The 18,245-nt window shown below is 40.6% G+C and overlaps 1 protein-coding gene across 6 annotated transcripts in view; it reads left to right on the top strand.

The window, feature by feature from the left end:
- RXFP2 (relaxin family peptide receptor 2) overlaps nucleotides 1-12,166 on the top strand; it is a 58,362-nt gene extending 46,196 nt beyond the window's left edge. For all 6 annotated transcript variants that reach the window (XM_065902142.1, XM_065902140.1, XM_065902138.1 and 3 more), the window contains 5 exons: nucleotides 316-387; nucleotides 2,774-3,003; nucleotides 3,797-4,207; nucleotides 7,152-7,370; nucleotides 10,924-12,166. In XM_065902142.1, the coding sequence (XP_065758214.1) occupies nucleotides 316-387; nucleotides 2,774-3,003; nucleotides 3,797-4,207; nucleotides 7,152-7,370; nucleotides 10,924-11,183 (1,192 nt within the window). In that variant the 3' untranslated portion in view covers nucleotides 11,184-12,166. The remainder of the gene's footprint in view (nucleotides 1-315; nucleotides 388-2,773; nucleotides 3,004-3,796; nucleotides 4,208-7,151; nucleotides 7,371-10,923) is intronic.
- Nucleotides 12,167-18,245: the final 6,079 nt, after the last annotated feature.

Here is an 18,245-nt window from a genome sequence, read left to right as displayed (position 1 = left end):
TTTGGTTTATGAGATCAAGCTACAGAGCCAATTTCACAATCATACAAATCACAGCTGCCATTTTTACATCAAAAAAGTGAATGAAAGTGTTTTATTAGAAGGTAGTTCTGCATGTGAAAGTGACAAAATCAACTCCAAGTTATGGGAGGCATAAATAGAAATGGCAATTTTCTAAGATGGTTTATTGTAAAATTTTCATCCTAATTTGAATTGATAACAGAAGATTTTGAAGCATGGTTTTTAAGATCAACAAAGAAAACAATGATTAAAAAGTTAAACCCTAAAATCATGAAACCTATTGTGCCTATTTTCCAGAGACCTGGAAAGGATAGAGATTCCGAATATAAACACACGGATGTTTCAACCCATGAAGAATCTTTCCTACATGTATGTATGTATGAAAGAACAGAGAAGAAAATATGGTGAAATGTTACAGATGCTCTAGCGTAAACTGTCTAATGTATCACTGCAATGTGTTTTTATGCAAGAAAAAGTCTTTTATTGAGAACTTTTTAATTTTGTCACCTTTGGTCCCTGTTCAAATAGAGTTCAATATTATGATGTGCCGACATGAATGACACTTCTCTCTGGAAACACGCTGTTTATCCAATTGAGGCCCAATAAGAGATCAGGGTACCAGAATGCCACATATTACACAAGATGAAGTCACTGGCTAATGGTACTCAAGAGACCTGGAAACATTAATTCACCTCACATGAGTGAGCAGTCGGCCACTCTAAGATTTGAGCCCTTAGGAAGAAAGATGCTATATAAATTCCAGGTGTTGTTTCTGTTACTGAGTGCACTACAAAATGGAGGTAATTCATCTTTATAGTAGTTTTTGATAAGTCACGTTAATATATTTGGCTAAAGTGCACTGTGTAAGTTGTGTTAATATATGTGTATATGACATGATCATTTCTTTATCAACTGTGTAACCTATATGTTCTGATTTCAAAAATTAACCATTGTCATCCACAACAATAGGGAGGATTCGATGTAAGATATCAAGTTGGGTGCAGCAAGTGGCTGAAATGGTTAGTGTGAAGGTGCACTTTGGGGAGAATATTTTGTTTATGTCTGTGCAGCAGGACTGATTACCCAAGGACAAGTATTTGATGTACATCCAAATGGTTTTCATAACTTCTCCTTCTGTGGTTCCAGTAGATAAATATTTAATGAGGCTAGTGTTTCCTTGTTGCGGGCAGAATGTGAGGTCTTCTTAGAACAGAGAAATTCAACTTTTGTAGAACTTGATGGAGAAGCAGCTGCTTTAAATGTGGACCTCGGGTTGAGGTCAAGAAGGACCCAGTGATTAACAGAAAGTGTGTGAACATGGTTCCTTCCCTACTAAGTGACCTAGTGATTCTCCTTTCATCTTCCTTGTCCATCGTTTATTGAAATACCTCCACCTGCCCACCTGCCCTGGTCACAGCGGGCGGAGAGGCTGAACCACTCTAAGCTATTTGAGGACGCGGGTACCTGACACACCCAGCACGAAACCATCCATCTGCTTGTCTAACAAGTGTGTGTTTCTAGTGCCTCCCTCAGGCCAGGGGGAACACAGGGATCAGCGAGAGAGAGAAGAACCTGCCCCATGGAGCTTCCATGGAGCTTCGGGAGCCAGAAAGTAAACTAGGAAACAAATAAATGATGAAGAAATGCTGGGAAGGAAAGTATAGCGAGTTCAAGGGATGAAGGAAGGGAATGTAGATGGTTCACCCAGAAGTCAGAGATGTGACAGTCAAGCAGCCCCAAATGGAGGGAGGCAATTCTGGGGGGAGGGTCTTGCAGGCAGAGGGAAAAGCAAAAGCAGCGCACTGAGAATAAGGTGAACCGGCTTGTTTGAGGATCAGAAGAAAGCCCACGTGTCTGGGTGGAGTGAGCATAGTCGGGAAGCGGTGAAATGGTCAGGGTAGCCAGGGGTCCAGTCACGGGAGGCCTGGAAGCCAGGTAAAGTAAAGCTTTCTTTAACTGGCTAGTTTAGCAAAATTGAATGGACAGATTGAAAAAAAAAAAAAAGATTAGATGAGAAAGGAACTGAAAGAGATGATAAATGAATACAAAAACAGAACAAGTTTTATGGGAGAAAATCCTAAACATAACAGGTTTAGAGAATGACCTTAAATCCAAATGACCTCCCCAGTTTAAACCCTTGAAGATCGCACACACTTAGATCATAAATACACCAATGACAGACAAGCCTGTTTTTTCCTCTCGAAATGGTTTAAGTCCTTCCAGGCCCTGACCAGGAATCTGTGTGTAGCTGCTTCTCCTACTCGCTGCCATGAGACTGAATTTTCCTAGTCTCATGGACCCTCCCTTCCTGCCCCTACCAGGGAAAAGAAGGCTAGTTTAAGGGAATAGACTTAAAAGTAAGTACAAGACAGGGATGTTTTTAGTGAGACTCTTAACATCCCAAACCCAAGCCCCTGAAAGTTTGTTAAAGATCAGTTTCACAATGACCATCAACTTCTTATAACACCCCAGAGAACCACCCCAGACAAGGAAAATTAGAGCCCTGGAGACTTGCCATTCTCACGTCCTCGCCACAGATCCCCGTGTTCTTTAGGTTCTTCACCTTTAGAGGAGGAAGACTGCCTAGAGTAAAGTAATACTGAATGAAGAACTCTATCCTTCCATAATCACTGCTAAACAGAAATAACCAAGCCTAGTGAAGCCGCACACCTCCCACAGCTGCAGCCCCAGATAGGACTGCGCCTGTCGTCTCTGTCATTGCTGTCAAGTGACTCTTTTTTCCCTTTGACTTTAGTTATTTCAAAAACTTTCGATACTGCTCCTATGCTCCCCATGTCCGAATATGTATGCCCTTGACTGACGGCATTTCTTCATTTGAGGACCTCTTGGCTAACAATATCCTCAGAGTATTTGTCTGGGTTATAGCTTTCATAACCTGCTTTGGAAATCTTTTTGTCATTGGCATGAGATCTTTCATTAAAGCTGAAAACACGACTCACGCTACGTCCATCAAAATCCTTTGCTGTAAGTATGTTTTCCATGTAAATGGATTAAGGGTGTCTTCCGTGCGCTGTGCTCTAGATTATATCAGCCTTCAGCAAACGGCATTTAATATGAATTACATATTCTGCGAAATTTTTTTAAAGTATGAAAGTCCTGTTGTTCTCTTTGGTTACTCTGTTCTGGATTGCATGAGTCTGCAGTGATTTATGTCTTGGAAATGACGTAACAAGGAGTCAATGAGTCAAGGGATGGATTATAGAAGGACAGGTTGTAGGTTACAAAACTATGCTTTGTTTAACCTTTAATTTCAGTAACATCCATGTTCCTCAACCCCAGAAAATTACTCCCTTTATTAAATATGTAAGTTATATTTTTTTTACTGTTTAAAACCTAGATTCCCTATGTGACCCTATGGACTGTAGCCCACCAGCCTCCTCTGTCCATAGGATTCTCAATGCAAGAATACTGGAATGGATTGCCATACCCTCCTCCAGGGAATCTTCCCGACCCAAGGATTGAACCTTGTGTCTCTTACGTCTCCTGCATTGGCAGGCGGGTTCTTTACCACTAGTGCCCCCCGGGAAGCCCAGGCTCCCCACAACCCTAATTATCTCCCTACCACCACTTTTTCAAAATTATAAAGATGTGGTGTAGTACTTTAGAAATAGTACACCTTTTGAAGTCTGTTGACTCCTAAGTACTATTTTACGTTTTCGTTAGTTCATTTAGTACAGTATAGAGGAAGCAGATCTAATCAGAAAGTGAAGACGGGGATGTTGAAACTACCAACACATACTCTATGATTCTTCAACAGGTGCAGACTGCCTGATGGGTGTGTATTTGTTCTTCATCGGCCTTTGTGATCTAAAGTACCGTGGGCAGTATCAGAAGTACGCGCTGCTGTGGATGGAGAGCTTGCAGTGCCGCCTCCTGGGCTTCCTGGCCATGCTGTCCACTGAGGTTTCTGTCCTCTTGCTCACGTACTTGACCTTGGAGAAGTTCCTGGCCGTTGTCTTTCCCTTCAGTAACATTCGTCCTGGAAAATGGCAGACCCTGGCCATCCTCATCTGCATCTGGATTGTGGGGTTCTTAATAGCTGTGACTCCGTTGTGGAAGGAGGATTATTTTGGAAACTTTTATGGAAAAAATGGAGTATGTTTCCCACTTTATTATGACCAAACAGAAGATATTGGAAGCAAAGGGTATTCTCTTGGAATTTTCCTAGGTAACTTATTTCTCATTTCCTGGACAAACATCATTTTGATAGAAATACCACAAATTTCAGTAAAGCCATATTTGTCTGTTTCAGAAAGTAAGCAAATATAGTTAAGACTGTCTCCTTTTTTTAAAGAAAAGTTCCTGCTGCATATTTATGTGTTTTTATTAAATTTTTTATTAAGAGATTTGGTATGAAAAATAAAAACATACTGTCAGGATCTCCAAATCATCTTTTTTATTATCTGTGAGACCCTTTGGTTTTATGTTCATACACAGTGACAATGATCTGGAGGAATTCCAGTTCACTGCCATGTCCTGTGACCCTTCCAAGTTATTTGAACTCATTTTTTCATGGTCTAGATATGAGGTAAATAAATAATAATAACAAAATTCTTGAAATTCACTAGCAGGAGATTATTTGAGTGGAAATGCCAGAAAGGTTTATTGCCTTTCATAAATGCAGTTCTAGAGTCAGCAACGGAAGGGTGCTTTTCCATTTCCTTAATCCTCCCTAATTTTTTAGAAAAGAAAACCCAACCTTCTCTAGTACGAGTGAATGAGAAGTTTAGCCCCTAAAGATTAAAAAAATGTTTTATATTGTCTAATAGGTATCTCTCTTGCTTAACACTAAGGCCATCTCCGTATTCTCTCTTTAACCTGGGCTGTATCATCAATTCAGTTCCCCCTTTGCATCGGTCCCCTCATCTAAAGAGGCAATAAGCTCTGTCATCCTTTCTTTTTTATCAAACTTTTTTTCTTCAAAATATGCCTCTGACTTCTCTTTCTTTCAGTCTGTACCTACTGCTGTCACCTCTCTTTTAAAGCCTTATGACCTTCACCCTGAATTACTACATTAGTCCTTACTGGTGTTTTGGCCTCTGGGGTCTTTGCTCTCCTGTTTATCTGTCCACCACCCGAGTATCCAAAGGACTGAGTATCCTCTGCTTGGAGACCTTCAGGAACCCCCTACAACCAGGGTCAAGTTTAAATTAGTCACTTAAAAGCCCATCACAAAATGGCCCTAAGCACCATTCCCAGCTGTTCTAGTCCTATTCCTTCTCCCTCTGAAAAAGAAAACACTTTATTTGCACCATTTTAATAATACTCCTCACATAGAACCCTATTTGGTAGTCGTTTTTGCGTGGCGGTATCATGTCTACAGTATTGTAAGCCATTCCCAGTATAGGTGCACTTCCTGGAAAACTTCCTCAGCACATGCACACACACACACAGACACAGACACACACACGGACACACACACACACACACACCCTTATATTCATTGATTCAAAAAGGATTTATTGAGCACCTCCTATAGGCCAGGCACTATTTTGGGTACTGGAGATCAAATAGGTTGGTCCCCACAGACCTGCAGCCAGAAAGGAGGATGAAGACAAGTAAACACGTCCTCGTGTCACCAGCTGACAGAAGTCAGGGAGGAGGAGTGCAGAATGTCCTAGGAGCCCAAGATCTGAGGACCGAGGAGGGCGTCCCAGTAAAAATCAGCCCAAACTGAGGCCCGAAGCGTGAGGATACATTGGCCAAGTGAAGGCAGACATTGTAGTCCAGGACTTAGAGACCCACAGCCAGGGAACAGGCCCAGATAAAGGGCCAAAGAAGTTTGTGTGGCTGGATCTTGTGGTGGAGGTGTGGGGGTGGTTGACAGGGTTTAGCACACGCACACACACACACACACACACACACATAAATATCATCTGCATTTACACAGCTTATTTGTGAGACATGGAGTCTTAAGGGCCCATATTTTTGCTTAAAAATAAGAATATATAGTTTTTAAATAATTTTTAAATTTTAGAATATGTTTAGATTTAGAGAAAAGTTGCAAAGACAGTACAGTTTTCTGTATTTCAGACATGCCTCACCCAGATTCCACTGTTGTTAACTTCTCACATTCCTATGGTGTTTCCAGAACATACACTTCTGAACCTTTCTATAGGTCTGTTTTCAGGATTTGTACCAGAGAAACATCTTTAACAGTCATTTTTTTTTATTCTTAACTTTCTGACAGTAGACCTAAGATCAACCAATTTTGTGAAATCCAATTGTATGGCTTTGTAACGAGATTCCATGTGAAATGTTTTGGATAAAAACAATGAAACACCAAGAATTTATATTATTTCTCCTTAGACTTTACTAGTCTTACATACAATCTACTCAGATGGACGTTTTAAAACAACTTTGAAATTATATGGATATTTTACATTCACTATAAGGAATAAGATGAGTATTCTCTCAGGATTTTTATGGTAGCAAGAATGTAACGAAGTAACCAAAAAGTCACTATTATGGGATAAGTGACTCTAAAGCAGTAATTCATATAGTTGAATTTTTAGTTTTTCTCTTACTCTTTCTTTTTCTAAAACAGTCTAAAGGGTTATGAATTTCAGTTTAGATTACTATGGGCAATCTGAAGGAAAATAAGATGCATTTTTTTTTGTTCTAGGCATTATTTTTATTTAAGACCAATAAACATGAGAAATAATGTTTCTGATGCTATTATCTTCTTGATATCCCAAGGTTATCTTAATCATATTTATAAGATAAAGGAATAGGGCATATTGATTTTTTGATATGTACATGTGATTACAGTAATCCCTTAAGGTTTGAATTTGCAGAGAGGTAAAAAAATTAAATAGTCTTTTTCCTGCTTTAAAAAAGCTACAGATTACCTCATGATATACCTAGATCTGAATTTCAAAGTCTATAATTCTTGGTAATGTGCTTATGTATTTGAACTATCTTTTCGATCTGGCGAACCCAATGCCTTTATTCCAGTTTATAGCCGTGGGTTCAGGGTTTTAGCTGATTACCGCTCTGCTAGTGCAAAGAATGATTCTTGGAAAAGGCACCATACCAAACGTTTAAGCAATGCAGTATTTCTCCTGTTGATTTATACCCCGAGATGTTAAGAGGTGTGCTTTTCCCAACAGGTGTGAATTTGCTGGCTTTCCTCATCATTGTGTTTTCCTATACTGTCATGTTCTGTTCCATTCAAAAAACTGCCCTGCAGACTTCAGAAGTGAGGAGTCACGTGGGAAGAGAGGTGGCTGTTGCAAACCGTTTCTTTTTTATAGTGTTCTCTGACGCCATCTGCTGGATTCCTGTGTTTGTAATTAAAATTCTTTCCCTCTCCCGGGTGGAAATACCAGGTCAGTCCCTTCTATGATTCCCACACACGTTGTGTCTTCTTTCGTCCTCTGTTTGACGAGGCACAGGGTCTCACGTGTAGTAAATTCTCCACAAATACCTACAGCTTGAGTTATGATTTCCTCAGTGTTTATACATACATATATAAATAACATATATTATGCATTACATATATATTATATAAATAAAATAAATATATATGTGTGTATATATATATATATAATTTTATTTATTTTTTACTCTTGGGCCTTCCTTGCTGTGTGGGCTTTTCTCTAGCTGTGGCGATTGGGGGTTACTCTCGAGTTGTGGTGTGTGGGCTTCTCATTGCAGGGCTTCTCTTGTTGCAGAGCACAGGCTCCAGGGCATGTGGGCTCAGTAGAAGCAGTTCGTGGGCTCCAGAGCACAGGCTCAATAGTTTTGGTGCACGGACCTAGCTTCTCTGCAACATGTGGGATCTTTCCAGATCAGAAATCGAACCCATGTCTCCCGCACTGGCAGACAGATTCTTTAGCACTGAGCCACCAGGAAAGCCCTCCTCGGTGTTTCATAATCAGCATTTTAAGATAGGAATTGGGTAATGGTGTAACCCTGATTAGAATAATAAAAACACAGGAGATAGAGAAAAACTAAATCTCAGTGTCTCACTTCCACTTGAGCTAGAGAGTGGTGCTTCACCAAGGGTACATAAAACAGAACAAAATATTTATGCCCAGGTTCCAGCCTGGGCCTCTGAATTCAGTCAACAGGGACCAAGGCCTAGACATGGCTATTTTAGAAAAGATCCCCCTGTGGTTCTGAGGTGCACCCCCTGGTTAAGAACCACTAGTCTGTTTCACGGCCCTGGCCATGTGGTTATCACACCGGGCCCTGTGGATGGCCATGGAACAAACGTGTGTGTCTGTGCTTAATTGCTGTCATGTCCAACTCTTGCGACCCCATAGACTATAGCCTCCCAGGCTCTTCGGTCCATGGGATTCTCCAGGCAAGAATACTGGAGGGGGTTGCCATTTCCTTCCCCAGGGGATCTTCCCGACCCAGGAATCAAGTCCAGGTCTCCTGCATTGCAGGCAGACTCTTTGAGTAAAAAACTCCTGCAACTATTTATGTCCCTCTGCCTTGTCAAATGTCTCACAAATGCCACACAACACCCACCACATCCCTTTAACCTATCAGCTTAGCCTCACGATAAGGTTTTCTGATAGTAGGGATTGTGGTAGTTGGTTAGTCGCTAAGTCGTATCTGAGTCTTTTGGGACCCTATGGTAGGGTAAGTAGCCCGTCAGGCTCCTCTCTCCATGGGATTTCCCAGACAAGAATACTGGAGTGGGTTGCCTTTTCCTTCTCCAGGGGAGCTTCCCAACCCAGGGATGGAACCTGTATCTCCTGCTTTGCAGGCAGATCCTTTACCACTGAGCCACCAGAGAAGCCTGATAATAGGGGTAGTAATCGTCATTCTTGGAGAAAGTGTAAGACATTTCAGACCATGATAGGGAACCATATCAGGAAGAAATTACCATGAAACATTACTGGGCCACACGCTAGTCTTTCTCTACATCTTATAATTCAGCAGTTTGAGGTTTGTCTTGAGCACTGCAGTGGAACTAGGAGAGAAGCCTTTACCACACTTGCCTAAGCCTCTCCTTCCTTGCCCAACTTCCCATGGTGTTGTACAAACTGTTACATTCATGGACCTAAACCACTCCGTCCCCACCGTCCAAGAACTGTGGGGTCTTCTCCACCACGGCAGGTGGCCGATAGTACCTGGGCTCAGCCACAAAGGTAAGCTGGCTTCAGCCCTCCCATCTCAGTCCTGAGATGATGCTAACCTTACATCACCGAGTGACCCTGAGACTAATGGGACATCTCATTCCTGATCACAGCCTCCTTTAAGGACTCAATAGACAAAAAAGCAACTGTTTTTTCTTCCATCACATACTGTTTGTATCTAATTTTTTAAAAATTAAGGACAAGTAATATATACTAATATAAAACTTCATTGAATCAATCTAAGATATGCTAAATACAAATGTTTTTCTTTCATATTCTTTCCAGTTAAAAAGAAATAAGGAAAAGAAAGAGAAGACGGGATGAAAAGAGGAGAGGCAAACATAGAAAAAGGAGAAGGGAGAGGTCAAAGGGAAGGAGGAAGGGGCAGATAAGTAGTTAGAGAAGAGATGGAAAGCAAACCAGAAGAAGAACAGAAAGGATGTAGGGAAGAGCGGGACTAAGAGAAGAGCAAGCAGCAGTGTGTGAAGGATAAGAAAACTGCGGGATGGGGAAGCAAGGGGTTGCAGTCACAAAGGAGTGGAAGAGGGGAAGGAAGGATGCTGGTCTGACCGACCAGCTCCTCCCCCGAGATGACAGTTCTCTGACTTTGAAGATAGGGGAGGAGGCTGCAGAGTGTGGTGGGTCTGGAGAACAACAGGGCTTAGTGCTGAAAAGGGACGTCCGCAGAGCCGGCCCAGCTCCCGGACGTCAGTCATGTAAGTTATCATCAGCCCCTTTCACAGATAAGGCAGTTGAGGTCTGGGGAGCTTAGTTGATTTGCCCACAGTCTCAGAGCTAAGAAGTGTGCAAGCCTAGGATCAGGCTCTATTTGAGGAGGAAAACACATTTCATCCTAACCAAGTAAATGATGTAGTCGGCCCATCGTACCTCTGCATTCCAAATCCATGGATTCAACCAACCGCACACCAAAAGTATTGGGGGGAAATTTTCCAGAAATTTCCAAAGAACAAAAAACTTGAATTTGCCTTGTGCTAGCAAATATTTCCATAGTATTTACATTGTATTTATAACTCTTTACATGCAAGTACATTGTACTAGGTATTATAAGTAATATAGAGATGATTTAAAGGATATGGGAGGATGTACATAAGTTATATGCAAATGCTATGCCATATTTTATAAGGGACTTAAGAATCTGCTGATTTTGGTATCTGTCCCACCGTGGATATCAAGGGACAACTGAATTCAGAAAACTCTCTGTTATCCAAAATATCTCCTCCCTTTTTGTGAAACATTTCCCTTATATTCTATTAGCCTTTGAAAGGCTTCACACTGAAGGAATTCACTGAGTTTGGAGATATATTCTTTTTTGCTCCTCAGATCTTCTGACTCCATTCTGAATATAATAGTGTAAGGCACAGAGATCTTCAGGACTGAAATTTAGACCAAGGTCAGATCTGACTCTAAACCAGAAGATTTCTGGACACTGTCCAATTAATTGCTCATTTTCCTATTTTTATATAAGGAAAGGCAACAAAAACTAGAAAAGTACATATCGATTTATAGTTTATAAAGTGTTTTCACATAATATTTCCTCCCATATTGATTCACGACAAACTACAGAGTAGTTACTGAAACTCAGAAAAGTTCATGTAGGACCCTGAATCCATAGCTCTTATGCTCTTTTGGCAAAGAGATTTTCCAGAAGGTGAGAGAAGACTTAGATGGAACAGGTAGCCCTCTCAAAAACAGCATTAACCATAGCATGTAACGTGTTTCGTGTGTATTAAATCCTCACCTTTCTTTCATGTTTCGTTTCCTTCTCCAGGCACAATCACCTCCTGGGTCGTCATTTTTTTCCTTCCAGTAAACAGTGCCTTGAACCCAATCCTCTACACTCTCACAACCAGCTTTTTCAAGGACAAGTTGAAACAGCTGTTGCACAAACATCGGAGAAAATCGATTTTCAAAACTAAAAAAAAAAGTGTGTCTACTTCCATCGTGTGGGCGGATGACTCCTCTGCACTTAAACCTGGGGCTTTGAACAAAATAAACCTCGAGGACAATATAGTGAAACCAATTTCCTAGTCATGGTTTTGGAGCACTGGACTTCAAATGGACTACCTGAAAAAGCACAGCGTTTGGAAGATGACGCCTGCAACGCTTTTCATCTTTAAAAATCGAGCGATCCTTGACTGCACTGGGAGCATAGTAGGAGGATGTCAGGCATGACATTCTGATGGCAGCCGTGGTGTTTATCAACTGAGGACTGTACCTACGGGTCTCCTCACCCCGACATGCCTGCGATGCACTAATGGACCCATAAATAGCAGGCTGATGGGCAGTGGATCTCTCTCTCAGCAGCACGGCCAACCTACCAGTGGATGTCCACCTGTTGGTCCTACACGATCTGCTCTTAAATTGAGTTGTGCTGTCCATTATATAAAAATATTCATGACATCTAATTCTAGCGTGGCCATAATCGCATTAAGCCTAAATCGCTTTCCTTGCTTTTTCCATGTCAAACGAAACCATCAGCATCCTGCTGAAGTGATAGAAAAAGGACTTCTGAGATGTCCACTCACCTCAAGTCCTCCCTAAGGAGGCCAGTGGAGCGGCAGCTTTGAAAGCAGAACTTTGCACAAGGCTCAAAGTCTAATATAAGACCACAGAGGGGCGCGCTGACTATTCACCTGGTACCATTCACCTTTTGGCTTGTATGTGATGTCAGAAGAGTTGTGCTCTCAAAATATTTTTCTTAAGGTTGCCCACACCACAGAGGAAAATTGGGCATTACAACTGCCAAAAACTACATTTCCGTATGTTTTAAAATATAATTTCTCTAGAGCATCATCCCTATTGCTGGCAAGTTCTGCCTTCACAGAACACACAGATAAGTGTTAAGGGGGATTCAGGAATACTGGACTCAGATAAATTCCCATTGTTTTTAACAAAAAAGCTAGTAAGTTTGTTCTTTTTTTTGGAAAATGAAAAGCACTTGTGAAGGCCTGGACATGTTTTTATACTGAAAGATTATATGTGAAAAAAAGAATCAGATAAATAAAATTCTATTTTGCAATTATCTATGTATTATTTTAAGTTCAACAAAGACCACATTCATGTGCTTAGTAGCTTCGGTCATATCCGACACTATGGACTGTAGTCTGCAAGGCTCCTCTGTCCATGAGATTTTCCTGGCAAGAATACTGGAGTGGTTTGCCATTTCCTTCTCCAGGGGATCTTCCTGACCCAGGGATCAAATTTGTGTCTCCTGTGTCTTCTGCACTGGCAGGCAAATTCTTTTCTGCTGAGCCACCAGGGAAGACCACCAAAGACTTGGGCTTATTGACTATTAACCATTTTTTTTTCCTCTGGTAGATAATATAACTCAGAAACAAACACATAACCTCAGTTAACAAGACACTTCTTACATTTTTTTTCTTCCCCCCTTTTCCAAATCATGAAGCAGTTAACTTATTTTTCACTTCCTTCGGCGTTCCCTTAACGAGATGAATGTAAGCAAGTGAGAACCCCAGACCACCTCCTACTGCATGTTTATCTAGTAGCATCCAGGATGAAAGGAATCCCAGAATTGATACATCACAACTGTTATTATCTAATATTGACTAAAACCGTCATGTGAGTTCCTTTATTTTGATCACGTGACATATTTCTTACATCAGTGAAATCTTTCCACATTTATTCTTTTTTTCCCCACATTTATTCTAGAAATAATTTCCCTACCCATCGACTAAGCTGCCCTTTTTTCTTACAGTTTCAAATTTTACTCCTCTTGTCTCCTCACTATCATTAGTCGCTTCCTCGTGTGCCTATTTTATTAAATGTCCTTTCCAGTCCTTGAACATCATATGATTTATTTCCTAATACATTTTCCAACATCAGAAGCATAAATAACGAATAGACCCTGAGCCTTGGGTATTTCAATCTTAGCACAAATGTGTATCTCCCAATTTCCCATTCTTGAAAGGCATCAGGCGTGAGCCAGGAAGTAAGGCTCTGGGAACTGTTTGTGAATGTCTGCACTCTTGCTATTGAGCTTTGGGCATGAAAAGAAGCACAAGGGCAGATGCACCAGGGAAACGAGCAGCGTATGTCAGAAAAATGGAAGTTATTGATGCATATTGGTCAGCAACATGTCAACAAATAGTATAAAATTAAATTCTAGTAGCTTAGTGATTAACAATCTTATTCTGTACTGTTATATAAACAGAAAACCACCAGAAACCATGAGAAAACCATCAGCTTTATTTGTGCTAGACATAGCCTGGCTTTATTATATCACCTTGTTTTATTCTTGCTTTTTATCTGATTAAACTAGCCCATGCCCATCAGGAAAAGACCCTGATGCTGAGAAAGATTGAAGGCAGGAGGAAAAGGGGGTGGCAGAGGATGAGGTGACTAGAGAGTATCACCAAGTCAATGGACATGAATCTAAGGAAACCCTGAGAGATAGGAAAGGGTCGGGAGCCTGGCGTGTTGCAGTCCATGGGGTTGCAAAGAGTCAGACATGACTTAGTGACTGAACAACAATGCCCATCACAGTTGCTGAAATCGCTTAAATTAGGCATACCAGAGCTTTAGTGTAAGTAGCAGTATCACCTCCCCCCCACCCCATCTTGCACCCCAATTATGGAGGTTCATCTACTGGTCTCTGTAGCATCAAGGAGCCACAAAAGCAGACCCATCTCTCCAGCGTTTGTCTCCTAAGGATGACTTTGTTGCCAGATCAGGTAAGTATTTGGTCATTTGCTACCTATCTACTCATGACACGTTTTTAAGATTGTGTCTCATGCCCCAGGTAAATATTTTCTCTGCTTTAGCATCCTCAGGTTCATAAGCAGAGATCCAAAGAGTGCACATGTTAGAGGTAAGAAATAGTAAAGATTTCATATCCACCCTATCATGTGATAAATACCCCAAGGCAGTCTGAAGGAAATGTATCTTCCAAAACTAACAAGGAATACATGTAAGACGTTATTTCTTTTTTATTTTTGCAGTGTGACACAAACAGGCATACAGTTCTATTTAATAAATAGCCTTAGGCAACTTTACTCAAGAAACAAAACATTGAAGATAAGAATTTGTGTTTTGGTGAGTAACAGAGAGTGATTACAAAGCTCTTTTTATATGTATGTGTTTATTTGTTTATGTATGTATCTGTGTATCAGTTGTCTGATATTTATGAAAGACAAAAGAAGCATATTTAATAATGATAGTGTTTATTTCTGAACCAGGAAACTGAAATGAGAGGGTTCTCCTTTTAAATGGCTTTTCAGTGGGAGATCTCGGAGTCCTTGAGAAATACTTCCCAAAGCCCTGTAAGCTAATTGAAACCTATTACTCAATGTATTTCATCACACTCATCTCCAGGATATTTCTCCACATGACACAGACAGAAGAAATAAATTGAATGAATGAAGAAATAGACAACAAAAAGGCCAAGTGACAAAACTGCAGATCTGGGAGGGGGGAACTTCTGCTGTCTGAACAGCCTGGTCCTAGCCCATGGCGGCACTCCTACCTCTAGGAGCTAAGCAAACTCATAATGAACTTGAGTTATAAACTTGTAACTACTTTATAAAACAGAAGAAATTATTCCTGGTCTGTATAGGACCTAGTAAAGCATTTACTCGTTTAGTGATTCTCTAAATTAATGGTTCAAGGGTGTTTGATTCAGTATAGGTTTCATAATGAAAACCATATACTTTCTAGACAAACATAACACACATTTAATACAAGGAAAAACAGTATCACAAGTGAGGGGACTGGCACCATAATTCCAGGTCAGCCATCAACTACTTACAGGACCACAGACAAATATTTTTAAATCTCTTTCATTCTATGTAACCAGCTTTCCTTAAGATTATATCACATAAACAGATGTCTTGTCCCGTTTCTGGAGAGATCTGTTGTGTAGATTAAAACATATGCTGAAGGTTGGTGTAGATTAAAAATCTCAAAGTTTACATAAAGTTCAAGGATTATTCGATTCTCAATTTCCCTTTTCTCAGGAACAATCAATGCACAGAGCACCCGTGTTCTGAAATCCACCCCTTCGAGTGAATTTCCTTCCAGGAAGCTTCTCTTCTGGAAAAAAAAGACTGAAGCAAAGCCTCAGACATTGAAGCTTTTCTAAGATACAGGCACTTCCAACAACACAGTGGTAAGTACAACCTAAAAATTAGGCAGCCGACTGCTAGCAGAATCCAGGAATGCAGTTCAGTTCAGTTCAGTCAACCAGCCGTGTCTGACTCTTTGCAATTGCAGCATGCCAGGCTTCCCTGTCCCTCACCAACTCCTGGAGCTTACACAGACTCACGTCCATTAAGTCAGTGACGCCATCCACCATCTCATCCTCTATCATTCCCTTTTCCTCCCACCTTCAATCTTTCCCAGCATCAGGGACTTTTCAAATGAGTCCATTCTTCACATCAGGTGGCCAAAGTATTGGAGTTTCAGCTTCAGCATCAGTCCTTCCAATGAACACCCAGTACTGATTTCCTTTAGGATGGACTGGTTGGATCTCCTTGCAGTCCAAGAGACTCTCAAGAATCTCCTCCAACACCACAGTTCAAAAGCATCAATTCTTTGGCACTAAGCTTTCTTTATAGTCCAGCTGTCACATCCATACATGACTACTGGAAAAATCATAGCCTTGACTAGATGGACCTTTTTTGGCAAAGTAATGTCTCTGCGTTTTAATATGCTATCTAGGTTGGTCATAACTTCTCTTCCATAGAGCAAGCGTCTTTTAATTTCATGGCTGCAGTCACCATCTGCAGTGATTTTGGAGCCCAAAAAAATAAAGTCTCTCACTGTTTCCATTGTTTCTCCATCTATTTACCATGAAGTGATGGGACCAGATGCCATGATCTTAGTTTTCTGAATGTTGAGTTTTTTGAATTTCTGAATGCCAACTTTTTCACTCTCCTCTTTCACTTTCATCAAGAGGCTCTTTAGTTCTTCTTCGCTTTCTGCCATAAGTGTGGTGATATTTGCATATCTGAGGTTATTGATATTTCCCCTGGCAATCTTGATTCCAACTTGTGCTTCATACAGCCCAGTGTTTCTCATGATGTACTCTGCATACACTAAATAAACAGGATGACAATATACAGCCTTGACGTACTCCTTCCCCTATTTGAAACCAGTCTGTTGTTCCATGTCCAGTTCTAATTGTTACTTCCTGACCTGCATATAGATTTCTCAGGAGGCAGGTCAGGTGGCCTGGTATTCCCATCTCTTGAAGAATTTTCCACAGTTTGTTGTGATCCACACAGTCAAAGGCTTTGGTGTAGTCAAGAAAGCAGAAGTAGATGTTTTTCTGGAACTTGTTCGCTTTTTTGATGATCCAACAGATATTGGCAATTTGATTTCTGGTTCCTCTGCCTTTTCTATATCCAGCTTGAACATCTGGAAATTCACAGTTCACGTACTGTTGAAGCCTGGCTTGGAGAATTTTGAGCATAGCGTGTGAGATGAGTGCAATTATGCGGTAGTTAGAGCATTCTTTGCCATTGCTTTTCTTAGGGATTGGAATAAAAACTGACCTTTTCCAGTCCTGTGGCCACTGCTGAGTTTTCCAAATTTGCTGCCATATTGGGTGCAGCACTTTCACAGCCTCATCTTTTAGGATTTGAAATAGCTCAACAGGAATTCCATCACCTCCACTAGCTTCGTTCATAGTGATGCTTCCTAAGGCCCACTTGACTTCGCATACCAGGATGTCTGACTCTAGGTGAATGATCACACCATTGTGATTATCTGGGTCTTGAAGATCTTTTTTGTGCAGTTCTATGTATTCTTGCCACCTCTTCTTTATATCCTCTGCTTCTGTTAGGTCCATAACATTTCTATCCTTTATTGTGCACATCTTTGCATGAAATGTTCCCTTGCTATCTCTTATTTTCTTGAAGAGATCCCTAGTCTTTCCCATTCTATTGTTTTCCTTTATTTCTTTGAATTGATCACTGAGGAAGGCTTTCTTATCTCTCCTTGCTATTCTTTGGAACTCTACATTCAAATGGGTATATCTTTCCTTTTCTCCTTTGCCTTTTACTTTTCTTCTTTTCACAGCTATTTGTAAGACCTCATCAGACAACCATTTTGTCTTTTTGCATTTCTTTTTCTTGAGAATGGTCTTGACCACTGTCTCCTATACAGTGTCATGAACTTCCGTCCATATTTCTTCCAGGCATTCTGTCTATCAGATCTAATCCGTTGAATCTATTTGTCACTTCCACTTTATAATCATAAAGGATTCAATTTAGGTCTTATCTGAGTGTTCTAGTGGTTTTCCCTACTTTCTTCAATTTAAGTCTGAATTTGGCAATAAGGAGTTCATGATATGAGCCACAGTCTGCTCCTGGATTTGCTTTTTTTGTTTTTTTGTTTTTTGTTTTTTTTTTGCTGATTGTATATTTGGCTCCATCTTTGGCTGCAAAGAATATAATCAATCTGATTTTGGTGTTGACCATCTGGTGATGTCCATGTGTAGAGTCTTCTCTTGTGTTGTTGGAAGAGGATATTTGCTATGACCAGTGCATTCTCTTGGCAAAACTCTATTAGCTTTTGCCATGCTTCATTTTGTACTCTAAGGCCAAATTTGCCTGTTACTCCAAGTATTTCTTGACTTCCTACTTTTGCATTCCAGTCCCCTATAATGAAAAGGACATCTTTTTTGGGTGTTAGTTCTAGAAGGTCTTGTAGGTCTTCATAGAACTGTTCAACTTCAACTTCTTCAGCATTACTGGTTAGGGCATAGACTTGGATTATGGTGATATTGAATGATTTGCCTTGGAAATGAACAGAGATCATTTTGTCGCTTTTGAGATTGCATCCAAGTACTGCATTTCAGACTCTTTTGTTGACTATGATGGCTAGTCCATTTCTTCTAAGGGATCTTGTCCACAATAGTAGATATAATGGTCATCTGAGTTAAATTCACCCATTCCAGTCCATTTTAGTTTGCTGGTTCCTAAAATGTCTATGTTCACTCTTGCCATCTTCTATTTGACCACGTCCAATTTGTCTTGACTCATGGACCTAACATTCCGTGTTCCTATGCAATATTGCTCTTTACAGCATCGGACCTTGCTTCTATCACCAGTCACATCCACAACTGGGTAT

Source organism: Muntiacus reevesi, chromosome 11 (assembly GCF_963930625.1).
Source record: "Muntiacus reevesi chromosome 11, mMunRee1.1, whole genome shotgun sequence".
NCBI classification, from domain to species: Eukaryota; Metazoa; Chordata; class Mammalia; order Artiodactyla; family Cervidae; genus Muntiacus; species Muntiacus reevesi.
This window is presented reverse-complemented; position numbering and strand designations above follow the sequence as displayed.